Source organism: Mauremys reevesii, linkage group 1, assembly GCF_016161935.1.
Source record: "Mauremys reevesii isolate NIE-2019 linkage group 1, ASM1616193v1, whole genome shotgun sequence".
Classification (NCBI taxonomy): Eukaryota; Metazoa; Chordata; order Testudines; family Geoemydidae; genus Mauremys; species Mauremys reevesii.
Genome location: NC_052623.1, coordinates 202,845,911 through 202,862,297, shown reverse-complemented (window position 1 = coordinate 202,862,297; position 16,387 = coordinate 202,845,911). Strand labels below are relative to the sequence as shown.

At 45.9% G+C, this 16,387-nt stretch overlaps 1 protein-coding gene and 1 pseudogene across 2 annotated transcripts in view; both read left to right on the top strand.

Moving 5' to 3' along the window:
- The window catches only part of ST3GAL6 (ST3 beta-galactoside alpha-2,3-sialyltransferase 6), a 74,198-nt gene that overhangs the window by 41,648 nt on the left and 16,163 nt on the right, over positions 1-16,387 (top strand). For both annotated transcript variants that reach the window (XM_039496140.1, XM_039496151.1), the window contains 3 exons: positions 9,003-9,106; positions 10,647-10,710; positions 14,675-14,770. In XM_039496140.1, the coding sequence (XP_039352074.1) occupies positions 9,003-9,106; positions 10,647-10,710; positions 14,675-14,770 (264 nt within the window). The remainder of the gene's footprint in view (positions 1-9,002; positions 9,107-10,646; positions 10,711-14,674; positions 14,771-16,387) is intronic.
- On the top strand, positions 1,102-1,206 carry LOC120396175 (annotated as a pseudogene).

Here is a 16,387-nt window from a genome sequence, read left to right as displayed (position 1 = left end):
CTTCTCTGATACAGGGACTTGGCAGTGAGGCTGCACCTGACTTTGACACAGCGCAAGGGCTGGGCCCTGCCCCTCTGCACTGGGTGCACCAAGTGTGGGTGGGTAGACTCAGTCCAGCAGAATCCAAGTGTGGAGGGGCTTAGTGTGGGGGGGAGAGGTTTCTAAGTGGGGCAGTCTGGGTGTGGGTGGCTCAGTGGGAGATCTGGATGCACAGGGACTGATTGGGGGGTTCCGGGTCCAGGGGCAATAGGACTATGCAGGGGATCCAGGTGAAGGTGGTTGGGCCTCAGTAGGGGGGTCTGGGTGCTGGGTGAGTGGGCTTGATGGGGTGGGAGTCCAGGTACAGCTGGTTGGGGCTCAGTGGGGTGGAGGTCTGAGTGTGGGGGGGCTCATCGGAGGGGTCCAGGTATAAGGGGGTAGGGCTTGTCAGGGGGAGAGTTTGATGGGCCTGCTTAAAGGGGAAGCCCCAGCTGCTACCAAGGGGATGCTGCATGCTGGGCTCCCGCTCCCCACCGCATGATTCCCCTATCCCCTTTTCTTCCCCATCTCATCCCCCTCCCCCTGCCCTATTCCACCCCCTTCCTTTCCCACTGCCTCTTCCCCCACCACCCTTCTCCAGACCCACTGCCTGCACTCACTGTTGTGGCTCCCCTTTGCTTCCCTGCTGTTTTCTGCAGGAATTTGGGGGTGGGAGGGGAGGGTGTTTTCTGCAGATCCGCAGTCATGCAGAATTCCCCCAGGAGTAGAATTAGGATGCTGAGCCAGATCTTGAGCTGGTGTAAATGATCAGAGCTCCATTATGGAGCAGATTTACAAGGGTCAGAGCCTCCACTTATGTCACTTATGTGACTTGTTAGATTGGAGGGATGAAAAGATTTTTAACCTTATGGAAAATAAACCCAGGTGTGTTCATATCACAGAGTGAAGAATTAGGGTCCACTTTGCATGGAGTAAGCTCCATCTGCCTGTGAACAGTAGAGCTTATTACTAAAGCAACGTAATAATATTGACTTGTAGGGTTTGGTGTTATATCTAGGCTAGCTTGTTTATTTCAGGTAAGTTATGTTATTTCCATGGTTTTCTTTTGTTCTGTTGTTTTCTCTGGTTTCTCTTCAGATCGTATAAATCTTTTGCCTTGTACTAAAGATTTCCATGGAGAACACTTATTCTGTCAAATATATTTTTAATGTTAATAAATCATAATGTTTGTTTTAGGAAGTAGCAATATTGACTCATTAAACTATGATGGAAGTATTTATTCTGCAGTCTTTTATTAAATATAAAAGCAAGCCCTGCACTAACAAGTCCCAGTGAACACTGCTCTGCCTGTGTGTCCTTACAACCAGTGATGAGCTGCCAAAATATTAACAGGTTCCCTCCTCCTCACCTCACGAGGGGGTTGTGCCCCCCCAGGGGGTCGTGTTCCATCCAACCCCCCATGTTTCTTGACACCCCCCCGCCCCCGGGGACCCCTGACCCATCCCCCCCTTCCCTGTCCCCTGACTGCCCCTTGCTGCCCCATCCAACCCCTCCTCTCATTCTTGATGGCCCCCCGGGACCCCTGCCCCATCCAACAACCCCTACGCTCGGCCCCGGACGGCCCCCCCCCACCGCCGCCAACCCCGGCTCCTTCCTGACTGCCCCCTGGGACCCTTGCCTCCATTGAATCCCCCTGTTCCCTGCCCTCTGACCGCCCCGACCCCTATCCACCCCCCCACATCCCACTGAACACCCGCTCCCTGCCCCCTTACCACACTGCCTGGGGCCCAGACTGGGTCCGCTTGGCCGGCACTGGGACCGGCGCCCCGGAGCCCGACTCCCTGAGCCGGGCCAGGCCGGAGCCGCTCGGCCAGCACCGCGGGGCCTGACTCCCTGGGCCGGGCCGGCGCCACTTGGCTGGGACCAGCCTGAGCCGGGGGTGCTCGGCCGGGGCCAGCCACTTACAACTGTTACAGTAGGCTCCCTCCTTAGGACAATATTCACCAATCATTTCTCCTTTGTCATTTTAATGCTTTGTTGCTCTTTGAGTGATGGTCCCTATTGCATTCCACTGAGGGCCCCCCAAAAACCCACTCTCTCTCCCCCCACATACACACACACACTCCCTGTCAGACTCCACACACCCCCCTTTGAAAGGCACGTTGCAGTCACTTGCATGCTGGGATAGCTGCCCATAATGCACCGCTCCCAATGCCGCTAAGTGCCGCAAATGTAGCCACACCAACGTGCAAGCAGCTGTCAGTGTGGATGCGCTGCAGCACTTTCCCTTCTGCACTCTCCGAAGACGGGTTCAACTCTCAGTGCTCTATATCTGCAAATGTAGCCATGCCCGTAGTGTCTGTTGGTCTGCTCATACACTCTGCTTCGCCTCGTGGTTTCCTCCAAGGTGATAAAGGGCAGGGTGGACTGACTGTGCTTTCAGTTTCTTCTTACCACTGCCTGGTCCAAGTCGGAGCTGCTAGTGTCCTCTAGTCTGTGATGAACTTAAAATAAATAAATAAATAAATAAAAACAGTTTTACAATTGCATACAGTTAGTTTGATTCTGGTTTTTGCTGTTTTTAGTGTATAGTACCTGATTTTAAGAGATAAGAGACTTTGGGAAATCTGCTTACCAGTGCCATACCCCCTCACCCCCCACCCCCCATGCCTAGGTATTGGATTATGCTGAAGGTGACTGGGTTCAATATCTGCACCTCCTTTCTGTGTTCCTTCTCAGTCAACAAGAAGCACCTATACTGCCTCTACTTACTGCTTGGGAGAAGCCCACATTTCATCAAGGTGTGGTATCTGCCTGTCCTTCCCAAGCCATACCCAGTTCTCTGTCTCAAGAAGCACCTCATGGAGGTTGCCATGAAGCCACAGTCAAATCCAGGCCAGAGAACCCGCCATGTGCATCAGCCTGAGAATCCCAGGAGCACGCCTCTGACCGTGGAGATTGAGTCTGGTTCCGGTGGTACTAGTACTACGCACCCCGTGCTGGGCCTAGTCAGGAGGCAAGGAAGCATGCACATAAGCATGGCATGGTAAGTCTTCCTCCAGGCCCAAGAAGGATGATACACCTTCCATGAGTTCTAGCCATGGAGAAACGGTGTGTTCCAAGGCTCACAAGCAAGACAAGAAATTGCACAGATCAGTGGTACTGAGCACTGAGCCACGCTTGCCTTCCAAGTTGGCCCCCTATAACTCAAGGGAACTGTCGGTTTCAAGACAGTCCTCTGCTTCAGCTCCAGTTCTGGCTACAGGGAGGTTGGAAATGGCGCTGGAGCAACATGAACTCTTTGCCCTTGGGGAACCAAGATCTCCATGCTTTACTGTGCTGCCTGTGCCTATTGAGGTATGATCTCCAACCCAGGGCTTACCTCAGTTGACTTATGCTTCCACCCATTTGCCTATAGTTTATATGGCCCACTGGTTCCAGTGGTACCAACATTGGAACTGGGATCCGAGTTTTCATCATTGGAGGATTTGGATGAAGTGCAAGGGCCGCTCATCTCCTACCACCACTACAAGTGTCCTAAGGGACCACCAGCTTCATGGTGGTACCCTACTTTCCCCCAGCAGAGGAGTCACTGGTATTCCACTCCACGGGGCCCTCTGCAGCATCCGCCAGATCCATCCTGTTGGCCATATTGGGGGTCCTGACCTCAATGTCCACCTTTGGAGCCTTCCCATTCAGCAAGAGAGGGTTCATCCCTGTCCCCACTTGGGGCATCCTCAAGTAGGTGTTTGGAACCAGTTTTGGAGGATGAGCCACTCAGTCCAGTTCTGACAGTACTGAACAGGAAATATTCCCATCATCCTCTCCAGATGCTGCTGTGACCTCAGCTTCTCCCCCACCTGCCAGTTCCAGGACTTTCTACGCAGGGTGGCTGAGGATCTTCATATTCCACTGGAACAAGTACGAGACAATCAGCATTAGCTTCTAGACATCCTTCATGCCTTGGTACTGACCAGGGTTGCTCTATCAATCAATGATGTCATTCTTCAGCTGGCTCGAACTGTTTGGCATACCCTGGCCATTTACACACCTAATCACAAGGGGGCAGAAAAAAGGTACTACATATGAGCTAAGAGGTCTGAGTTTCTATTCTCCCACCTCCCATCCAATTCCCTTGTGATCCAAGCAACAACGGAGTGGGCCAGGTGACAGCAAGTGGCTGGACCTTTTGGGTTGCAATTTTTTCTTGTTGGCTAGCCTCCTATTTTAGATCTTGAACTACCAGGCCTTACTGGCCAAATATAATTTTCTCAGTAAATTGGAGAACTTTACTGGCAAAGATCAAGCCTGTTACCAGGCTATCCTGGACGAGGGCAAACTTGTCACAAGAACAGCGCTTCAATCTGCTGTAAATGCAGTGGATACCTCTTCATGCACAATGGCTATGGAAATAGTTGTGCAGAGAAAACTGTGGCTTCATTCATCTGGTTTCCTCCGGGAGGTACAAAATACCATAAAGGACCTCCCTTTCAATGAATCTCCCCTGTTTAACCAGAAGACTGACAGTTCCCTTCACTCCCTCGAGGATTCCAGAGCCACGTTATGATCTCTGGGTATCTATATCCCTGCACCCAAGAGAAAATTCTACCATCTGCGACCTGCACAATGGTTCAGGACTCCCCAGTTTTCCCACCAATGACCGTATGGACCACCTTGCAAGCGACAGAAGACCCAGCGATCCTGTCCTCCGGGACCGCCTTCACAGCCTTCAGCATCACGTACTCAGTTCTCTCAGAAGTGATACTTCTGAATGCACCTAGAGCACCACCAACCACCTTCCCTCCTGCCGTGCACCTGACCCACTCCCTTTGGGGTGGTCTAGCACTCTTTTTACCAGCTTGGAGTGCAATAACAGATGGGTCCTGGATGATGATCATCATGATTATACAATTGAGCTCACAAACCTACCTCATCCACATCCCCTGCCCTAATCCCTCCTCAGGGACCACACCCATGACAGCATACTCGCTCTAGAGGTAGACTCTCGACTGCAAAGTGGGGTGATAGAACACATTCCTCTGAACTATCAGAGCATGGTGTTCTATTCCACTTATTTTCTGGTACCCAAGAAGGAGGACGGGTGGAGACCAATCCTGGACCTCCACCATCTGTCACTTCATCTGCAAACCCAAATTTCATATGTTCACCTTAGCAGCCATCATGCTGGAACTAGAAAGAGAAAGAGGCATGTGGTTTATGGCTCTTGATATGTAGGATGTCTATTTTCACGTAGACATACATCCAACCCACACACGGTTCTTGAGATTCACGGTAGGCCCTCAGCACTTCCATTATCGGGTCCTACCATTTGGACTCACTACTGCTCCATGGGTCTTCACCAAAGTTTTCTCTGTGGTAGTGGCCCACCTCTGGCCTCAGGTCTGTCCACCATTGAAGGAAGGAGAGCACTTCAGGGGGCGAGGGTCATCAGAATGTCCATGGTATGTCACATGGGTAAATAGACTCTCTAGAGCCACAGCTGAAGACAGTGAAGGCGGTGGTCAAGGAGGGACAGGCAAATCCTGACCAGAACAGAAGGACCATTGACTACTTGGGTGACAAGTTCTTGCCGGGTGTGAAATCTGTCCCTTGGTAAGTAGGCTCATGCTGAGACCACGTTGATGGACGTCCCTGTGAAATGAAGGGAGTGTGTGGGCACCAAAGTTGATTTTTCAACATTTACACTTGCATCCAGGGAGAAAAGGAGTCTGAGTAACATGGAGGTCGAGGCTTGAGCCACATCTCTTGATTGTGCTGCCAGTAGTATTAAGGGAATATAAGGATCCCATGATGCCAGATGTGGGCTGCTGGACAATGCAGTGAAGATGGTAAACTTTATAAAAGCTCATCCCTTGAATTCCCAAAATCTTTTCCACTCTGTTATGAAATGGGAAGTGAGCACGTCAATCTATCGCTCCACATGGATGTTCGATGGCTGTCACGAGGCAAGGCCATGGCATGTTTCTTTGAACTTCACTCTGAGGTCAAGGTATTCTTTACAGACCACACATTCCCACTCTCTCACTATCTGCATGATTCAGTCTGGCTTTCATGGCTGGGATATTTGACATATATGTTCTCTTGCCTGAATGCTCTAAATCTAGGACTTCAAGGGCTGTGGGCTCAGAGTTATGGAATCCCTAGTAGGAGCACCTATTTGAAGTCAATGATGATGGAAAAAAAGCTGGAATTCTGGGCTCGCTGAGTGGAGGAAAACAACACTGAAGTTTTCCCAAACATGCATGATTTCATGACAACGAATGAATTACAGTTGCAGGACAATGTTAAAGCTTGGGAGTCACCTAATTGGAATCGATATGAGCAATCACTCGAAGAAGAAAAAATGGTTACTCACCTTCTCATAACTATTCTTCAAGATATGTTGCTCATATCCTTTCCAAACCTGCCCATCTTCTCCTCTGTCCAAGTAACCGGCAAGAAGGAGCTGAGGAGGCACAGGGTCAGCAAGGTCATACATGGAGTGCCATGGAGGCGCCACTCCAGGGGGCTCCACAGCCAACTTGATGGGTGCTGTTAGGGGAAAGACTTTCTGACAACTGTGCACACGGTGCGCACACACCTAATTGGAATCTATATGAGCCACACATTTTGAAGAACAACAGTTATGAGAAGGTGAGTAACCATTTTTTCTTTAAGATATATGATCCCTATCTGTATTCCAGTTCCACCCTCCTTCCCCTCTACTGTGGATCTGTTTGATTTGCAGTGGAGAAGGAACCAGAGCACAGTTGGTCCACTCAGCCCTTTATCGCCTCAAAGGAAACTATGAGGCAATGCAATGGCATGAATGCATGGATCAACGGATGCTACTACTTTCAAATTCTCCAGCTCTGGACACTTGGTGAGCATGCTTAAACCCTCAGCGGAATACAGATAGGGACCACACTGTGATGGGTTGGGTCACAGAAGCCCCTTTGGGACTGCCACCTGATGTGCTGAGACCACCTCTGAGCCTACTTTCCCTGCCACCGTGGGACTGGTTGACCCCTGTCTTGTTGAGACAGACACAGTAGCCTGCTGCAAATACAGACCCAGGTCTGAACCACATCCACCCAAAGTTGCAGACTTAACTGAAAACAGCTTAAGAAGTGCTCCTGTCTCTAGCACCCAGACACCCAGCTCCCAATTGGATCCAAACCCCAAATAAATCCATTTTACTCTGTATAAAGCGTATACAGGGTAAACTCATAAATTGTTCACCCTCTGTAACACTGATAGAGAGATATGCACAGCTGTTTGCTCCCCCAGGAATTAATTACTTACTCTGGGGATCAATTTAATAAGCAAAAAGTGATTTTATTAAGTATAAAAAGTAGGATTTAAGTGGTTCCAAGTAATAACAAACAGAAGAAAGTAAGTTACCAAGTAAAATAAAACAAAAACATGCAGGTCCAAGCCTAATACAGTAGGAAACTAAGTGCAGGTAAATCTTACCCTCAGAGATGTTCCAATAAGCTTCTTTCATAGACTAGACTCCTTCCTTCTCTGGGTCCAGCAATCAGTCACACCCCCATAGTTACTGTCCTCTGTTCCAGTTTCTTTCAGGCATTTCTTTGGGGTAGAGAGTCTATCTTTTGAGCAAGCTGAAGACAAAATGGAGGGGTTTCCTGAGCCTTATAAAGTCTTTCTCTTGTGGGAAGAAATCCCTGTGTTCTCCTGTGTAAAATCTCCTCAACAAGATGGAGTTTGCAGTCACCTGGGCAGGTCACATGTCTATGAATGATTCAGCTTTTTGCAGGCTGATGCCATTGTTTACATGTTAGTTTGAATGTTCCCAAGAAAGCTCAGATGTGGATTGGCGTCTCCCAAAGTCCATTGTGAGTTAAGTGTTTCTTGATTGGGCACTTACTGAGAATAGTCCTTTCTCAAAAAGCTGACCAAATGCTTCACTGAGGCTACTTAGAATCAAAGAAGTACATAGCCAATATTCATAACTTCGAATACAAAAATGATACACCCCTACAGACAGCATAATCATAACCAGCAAACTACACCCTTCCCAGAGACACCCCACTTGGCCTCCTCTGTATAAGACCTGGTGCAACCATAGGACCCTGGTTGCAACAATGATCTGTACGGTCACAGTTTATGTCAATAACATCACACACACATCTCAAAGAACCTCCAGTTACAGGTAAGTAACCTCCTCATCTCAGGCCTGATCCTGCAAGTTGTAGAGCACCTTCTGTGAGGTGCTGCATGTCCTCAATTCTTACTAAATTAAATCACATGCACACTCATTGAAGGGAAGTTGTGCATGGAAGTAAAAGGTATTCAGTGCTTTATAGGTTTGGATTTACCGTTTGTATGTTTGACTTGACGTGGAAACTTATTCCATACAGTTTCTTCCTTTGTGTGATATAATACTGATATACAGCAATTGAGGAGCCTCTGAATGAGCAGATAACGTGTCTTCTCTGTTTAGGCTCTGACACAGTGCCACATGGAATCTGAGTACCTTCCAAACATATTAAAGAGAACACAAAGAGATCTCTTCAGAGCAGGGCATATGGTTAACCTCTGAGATATCCCTCTTGTGTAATTTTTTCAAAACCTTCATTAGCTCTCCTCTCTTTTCCCTCCAGTGTGAATAAGAGTTTTTAATTTTCAAACCAAAATTAATTGTGATCATCGTAGCATATTGCAGACTCTCTCAGACTTGGGGTTAATTATCTTCTGGTGTAAAGTGGTACAGCTGTATTGATTTCAATGGGTCTGTGCCAGTTTACACCAGCAGAGAATCTGTCCCTCTGACTTTCTTTCTGTTTGAACTTCTGATACTATTACGTTGTAAATGTTTTCCCCATTCCATGGGCCTTGCTGTTTCCATGCATTCATTAGTTTTTCTAAAAAACTGATAGCATGCTATTTAAAGTATGATTTTAAAAGGTTTTTAAAGCAATTGCTGGCATTGTTGGTTGATTCAAATGAGCATGGGTGTTTCATTAACATTACTTTCTGTTTCCCCCCCCATCTCTTAGTGGTCAGAAAATATATCCATTCCTATGTGTTAATGACTTCATGAAACTAGCACTGTCCAATGGAAATGATAAGATTGAGTTACCTTATGGAATAAAGAGAGCAGGTAAGTATTTATTAGGGATGTGTACAGTATTAAATGTAAGCTATATCAATGGGTATGACTACACAGCAGACTAAGCCTAGGTCTGTGGGACACGGGCTTGTGGACACCAGTGTTTCCACGCCCGTACTTGAGAGTCCACAGTGCATTGTACACCTGGATTTATAGTTGATGACCTGAGTCTCACAGCTGTACTAACATGCCTGTACTACATTATGCAGACCTTCCGACTTGGGTCTGCAGCTTGACTATATCCATTCTGCAAAGTGACAGGGCTTGGACCCAAGTCTGGCTCTGAAGCACCCCCTAGCAGGGCCCTAGGGCCTGGGTCCTGAGTGCTTGCTGACCCGAATCAGACTGATTTGTGTGTGGAGGGAATGGGGGCTTGGGCTCAAACCAGAGTCAGAGTCCAGGCTTAGTGTGAAGTGTAGACATCCTTAGTATCAGTTATTAAATGGATCTTTTTTTATTCAGGTACAGTACTATATAATATATACAGACTACTATTGTTAGAGAAGCAGTATGTAGACAAGGGTGATCCAGTGGATATAGTGTAGTTGCACTTTCGGAAAGTTGTTGACAAGATCCCACACCAAAGGCTCTTAAGCAAACAAAGCAGTCATGGGATAAGAGGGAAGGTCCTCTCATAGATCAGTAACTGGTTAAAAGATAGGAAACAAAGGGAGGAATAAATGGTTAGTTTTCAGAATGGAGAGAGGTAACTAGCAGTGTTCCCCAGGGGTGTGTACTGAGCCCAGTGCTGTTCAACATAGTTGTAAATGACCTGGGAAAAGGGATAAAATGTGACTTAGGCATTTATAGACAGATTTTTAAAAGTGTTTAGGCACCAAAAAATATAGATAGGCACCTAAACACTGTTTAAAAATCTGGGAGGAAGACTATGGGATTTAGGCTCTTAGGTGCCAAAATCTCTTGAAAATGGGTCATAAGTGCCTTGCAATGCTGACTGGATCAATCTCTACATACCTTTAAAATTCTGGGCCTTAGTCTCTCTGCGCCTCAGGTCTCCATCTGTATAATAAGGGTAATATAATTTCTCTACTTCACAGTCATGTTGGGAGGATAGATACATTATAGACTGTGAGGCACTCAAATGCTAATGATGATGGAAAGCCATTCAATTACCTTAGATAGATAAAATGGCTAACAGTGGACCTTTTCAGACGCCATTTGCGATTCTTGTCCAGGATTCTGGTCCACCATATTTACTGTATTCATCTGTGTCTAGTAGTCTCAGATCTGTAGTTTCTGAACATGAATCCCATTCTGTTCTCAGACCCAGGCATGCGTGGGAGAGGTAGGGCAGCTGTTTATCCTGGAGAAGCTGTAATAAAACTGTATTGTGAACTAACATATAGTCTTAGATTATAGTAATGTTCTGATTCTATTTTCTGGGCAGACAATGAATGGACAAAAGCTATTCTGGCTAAAAATGCTGTAGTCAAGGTGGTATCTTTATTTCTGCACTGTGAAGCATTGACCATTTTCATTTGAAACACTTTTTTCACTATCTGCTTTCTAGAGAGTTATTTTCGCCTCGCCCTTTCAAGACTGCACAACTGCAGACTATTCAATGAAGATAATGGGTGAGGTTTTTTGTTTTTGTTACTGTTCTTGTGTTTTAAAATGTAACGGTCGGTCAGAAAGTGAGATCAGTGGAGTTATTCTGGATTTACAGTAGTTTGACTGAGATCAGAATCCAACCCACTGTATTTTAAAAATATATAGAGAGGGGTCCCAATGTATAATTAAGCCCAGTTTTAAATTCAGGTAGGGTCAGCATTCAATAATTATCTTCTTGTGGGTGAACTTAGAATCTTGATTTTGTTCTGAAGAGGGTTGAATGCTTTAGGGGGGTTTCTAATTGAATATGGGCCCTTTGCCCTTAAAGTCTTATTGACCTTAGGGAATTGCAGTTACCCCTGAAGCCCACATTATGACTTTTCTATTGAAAAGTCTATGAGTCTAGGCCAGACTAAGAAGATTTTAGTGCCAGTTCAGAAGGCATGGTTGAGGTGGGTTTTCAACAGATCACCAACAGTGGCCACGTCTATGCTGGGGAAATTTACAAAAATAAAATAAAATAATCCAGTAGTTCTAATACAGATTCAACTTCATTATTATGTGCCTAGACTCTTCCCTTGTGTCGAGCCACAAAAGACGGTCTCTGGTAATCCAGTGATTGATAGGGAATGGGGATGGAATGGAACTCTGGATTGCTCATTGACTGCCATGTATTAGGGTTTGGCTTTTGAAGTCTTCTGGGTGGACACCACTTTGTCTGGACTTTGATTTCTTAGTAGGATCGCATATTTTCAAACTAGCTAACCACACCCAATCACCAAGCAACATACACGTCATTGTGCCCCACGCACCAAATGAGGTGTATTTACCATATTTCTGGTTAAGGTTGAAAATACTACATAAATTTTGATACAAAGAATATTAATGCTTATTGTACTTTATTCTTTTATTTATGTCTCTCTTGTCCTCAAAGAAATCAAGCTATACATTACTGCTCTCTAACAGAATACCAAGGGCATATTTTAAACATACTACTTGGACTCTGTATATTCTAACTTAAGAAACTGGGGGTTAAGCCCAAGCTTTAGCTTATTTTAGGCCCCTGTTTTAAAGATAAGAAAATGGTCATTTTTAACATTGTACGAATTTTTTTTCCCAGGGAGCTCTCAATTTAAAAAAACCCCTCCTGTTCTCACTTACAGGTGGTCAACAGGCAGTCTCAGAGAGGTGAGGATCAAGGGCCAGATTTGTAAAATATGTAGGCACCTAAGCGTGCCTGTTCCCACTAGCTTCCTATCTGCATCTTTAGGCGCAGATGTACTTAAAAAAAAAACAAAAAAAAAACCCGGCCCCTACTGACCAGTGCAGAAGTTGTTCATAGAGTAGAGGAGTGCCAGCTATTTAATGGCAAAACACTTTGCACATTGAAAGAATATGCTGCTGCTCAGTGGCATCTTGAAGGAAGCAAACCCACAGATGTTGGTTCAGAAGAACATTATATTCAGTAGTGACTACAGTGAATACAGTCAAGAGTCTTCTAGACATTTTGATAGCAGAACAAAACCAGATAGCAAAATTAAACTTAGCAATTCTCACTATAGATCAAAAATAATACAATGGTTGCTTATCCCTTTAATGTTGTTCTCCACTCAAAATTTGGGGCGTGTGTGTGTGTGTGTATGATGTTTAGAGGGTTTTTTCATTTTTGTTGCAGAATTATACATTAGTAGTAAAAACAATCGGTAGTGTGGTTACTTAATAGGCAGTTGTTTAAATAAGCCTAAATGTGATGACTAGGTGCTACATATTTTATTTTAACAAATCTAATTTGTGAAATATGTACAGAGCATGAATCACTATAGTATCTAAGACAGGAGATGGCAAACTATGGTCCACAGGCCGCATATGGCCCGCCAGCCATTTAAATCTGGCCCTCGAGTTCCCGCTGGGGAGCAGGGTCTGGGGCTTGCCCTGTTCCGGTGCTCCACCCAGGGAGCAGGGTCAGGGGCCCCTCCGCATGGCTCCTGGAAGCAACGGCCTGGCCCCCCTCTGGCTGCTACACATAGGGGCAGCCAGGGGGCTCTGCACGCTGCCTCTGCCCCAAGCGCCGCCCTCACAGCTCCCATTGGCCAGGAATTGTGGACAAAGGGAGCTGCAGGGGGAGTGCCTGTGGACGGGGCAGCGTGCAGAGCCATCTGGCCGTGCTTCCATGTAGGAGCCGGAGCGGGGACATGCTGCTGCTTCCAGGAGCTGCTTGAGATAAGCGCTGCCTGGAGCCTGCACCCCTGACCTCCTCTTGCACCCCATCCCCTTGACCCAGCCCTGATCCCCCCATCCACCTTTTGAACCCCTTGGTTCTAGCCTGGAGCCCCCTCCTATACCCCAAACCCCTCATCCCCAGCCCTACTCCAGAGCCCGCACCTCCAGCCGGAGCCCTCACCCCCTCCCGCACCTTGACCCCCAATTTCCATACCCAGATGTATAGATCAGCAATTAAGTAATTAAACAATTTAGTATTACTGCAATATTAGCCCTGTTTACTCAAAATATACAGTGATCTGTCCAGTAAGATTTCTCATTCTGGTTCAGACATTATGTTTGTACAAAGTGGACCATGGCCATGAAGACATGTACCTCAGATCTGTATAAAAATAAGCAAATTATATGGGATACCGGTAAAATGGTCCAGAGTGAACAGGGGAGGGAAATGTTGTTGTATTTTTTTTATAGTGATGCAGTTTTTACTAAAAATACCCATGACTAAATCTTAGCCTTAATTATAACACTTTGGCTAGGCCTGAGGGACATAGCATTGGCTCTTGTCTCACCTCTTCTGTACAGAGGCAGATTAAGGTTTTGGGGGACCCCACCCCACCCCTTCTGCCAGAGGCCTCATCCCCATTCTGCCCCTTCCGCCTGCGGCCCCACCCCTTTCTGCACCTTCCCCTGGGGTGCCCCTGTTCCACCCAAGGTCCTCCTCATTCTGCTCCCTCACTGCAGCCCCACAAATCCTTTTGCTCCTTTCTGCCCCCACCCCACTGTGGCCCCAAGATCAGAGAAGCTCTGTCCCCGTGCCATGGCCTGGGGCCTCAGCAGGGAGTGAGAGCTCCCCCAATCCCAGGGCTGCAGCCGAGGTCTCGGTGCTGGGGCTTCTCCCCCCCTCCCCCCACAACCAGTGTTTCTGTGGGAGCAGCGTCAGGCACTGGGGCTTCCCCTGCTGCCCCGTGGCTTCTGCTGCAGAGCAGGTATGGTGGGTGCTGGGTGCGGGGCTTCCCCCATCTCATGGCTGCTGCTGCAGAGCAGGGTCGGTGCATGGGGACTTCCCCAACCCGGCAGCCAGGGCTCTGTGCTTCTGCTGCCCAGTGGCGGATTTTTCCCAGGGCCCCCCAGGTGGCTGGGGCCTCTGGGCACAGGCCCCGTCAGTCCAGTGGCTAATCCGCCACTGCTTCTGTAAGCTTTATTTTTCAGTATTGTCTTTGGGTCTGATTCCACCACCCTTGCTTATGTCAAGTACTACTTTACTAAATAAGTAGTTCCATTGAAAGAAATGGGACTGTTTTGTATATTGAAGTACTACTCGATAGTCTAAATTACAGAACCTTAGTCATGTTGAGTAGTACCTTAACTTGTCGCACAGTCATATAAAACCAACTCCAAGGAGTGCCCTTTGTAGAGTGCTTTGCTATTTACTGATTAAATATGATCTGTAAATGCTAGGTGTTATGAAACAATGACTTATTTATCTGGCTGTGACAGTTTCAGAAATAAGTCTGTGTTGGGAATGTTATAATGTCAGTGTTGGACTTCAAATGCTGCTTGCATACCCACTTTACCACACCAAATCAAATCAAATCCAAACAATGGTAACTAAACTAAAAATCCCACCCTAAGCCATATTCTGTTGTTCTTGGTTTCTGTGCTACCCTTGAAGCTAACTGTTCATAAGACAGGTACAACTTAAAGGAAAGCATAATGAATTTGATATGTTTGATGAGCATGCATATTAAAGCTCTGTTTGTTCAACAGTGTGATCTGTAGAAGGTGTGTTGTTGTTGGTAATGGAGGAGTACTTCGAAACAAGACACTAGGGGAGAAAATTGACTCCTATGATGTGGTAATAAGGTAAGTTGTATCTCTTCTTATATAACAACGTTTTTTGAGCAGCTTTGGAGTTCAGCTGTTATAGGTTAATCTGTTTAACAATAAAATTCCATTCTATCCTGGATATTCCTGACAGCTTAAAGCAATTTGTAAAACAATAAATTGTGTGATATTGTATTCTATATAATTAACAGATAACACTGAGTGATGGTTAAGGTTGCACCATCTCACCCATCTCACCCACCCATATCTTGGAAAACAGAATAACAGATAAAAGAAAAAGTATCTAACATTCCTTGCCACCTTCGTTTTGCTGTTGACAGCTCTCTCCAAAGGGCATTCACTTACATTTCCACTGCATATAGAAAAGTAATATGTACCCCAACTTTATTCAACAAGCTGTCTGCAGCAGCACTTAGGTCAGTGTAACTTATGTCACTTGTGTTTGTGGCTTATTCACACTCCTGAGCAACATAAGTTATACTGACATAAGTGGTAATGTAGACATAGTCTCACATTCAATTTGTGATCCACTACATCCCCCAGATCATTTTCAGTAGTGCTGTCACCTACCCAGTTATTCCCCAATCTCCTAAATGCTTGCACTCCTCCCAGCTTGGTGTCTTCCACAGATTTTATATGCATATTCTCCACTCCAGTATCTGGGATGCTGGATACATCATAGAACCATAGGGTTAGAAGAGACTGCAAGGGTCATCCAGTCTAATGCAAGATTTATTGTGTCTAAACCATCCAAGACTAGTCATAATTTAGTTTGTGTACTAATACTTCCAATTCTTCCTGTTTATTCCCCATACTCCTTGTATTGCTGTATCGACATTGAAGATTTTGAGCAGATTCCCCCACTTATTTTCCTCTTGTTGCTTCTATGACACTATTGCAATTTTCCATGTCTCTGCCTCTCCCAACATTTACCTTCTGGTAAGGTTGCCCTTTTTTACCTGTGGGGTTTTGTCACCTGCCCCCTTTGAACCTAGTGTAAAGCCCTCCTCACTAGGGTGGTGAGTCAGTGCATAAAGATGCACTTCCCCTTCCTGATGTCCTGTAGTGGGGTAGTAAGCCCTATATTGTATACACTGAATCTTCCTAAAGCCTCTGTCGTGTGGAGATAACTCCTGAACTGTCCTCATAGCTTACGTCTTCATTAACGTGTCAGCACTATTCCTGTGTCTGCATTCTGCTTTAGATCATTAGTAACAATATTGGCTTTGATTAGTAACATTGTATAATTTGTTACAGCTAATATCCTGGGACCAACACAGCTGTAACAACACTGCAAACAATGTTCAAGCTGTAACGTTTAAACCTTATATAACTCTTTATACAAAATATGTTGTAACTTTTCAACAAACTTTATTTCAGTCTTCTGGCAAAGAATTGCATTCTTAGTTTCATAGCTTAGAGTGATATAGTGATTTTAAAAAGGGATCCCAAGAAAATGTCAGGCACTAGAAAAATTTTAATCATATGGCACCCTAGCATGACTTTAACTGTAGTGGTACTACCACCAAACTTCTTATTATGGTATTGATATGCTGTGTAAAATGTATATTGTGGTGTAAATTAAAACAGTGCTTTACAAATAGAAGACATGCTCATTCACCCTTAAGAACTTAC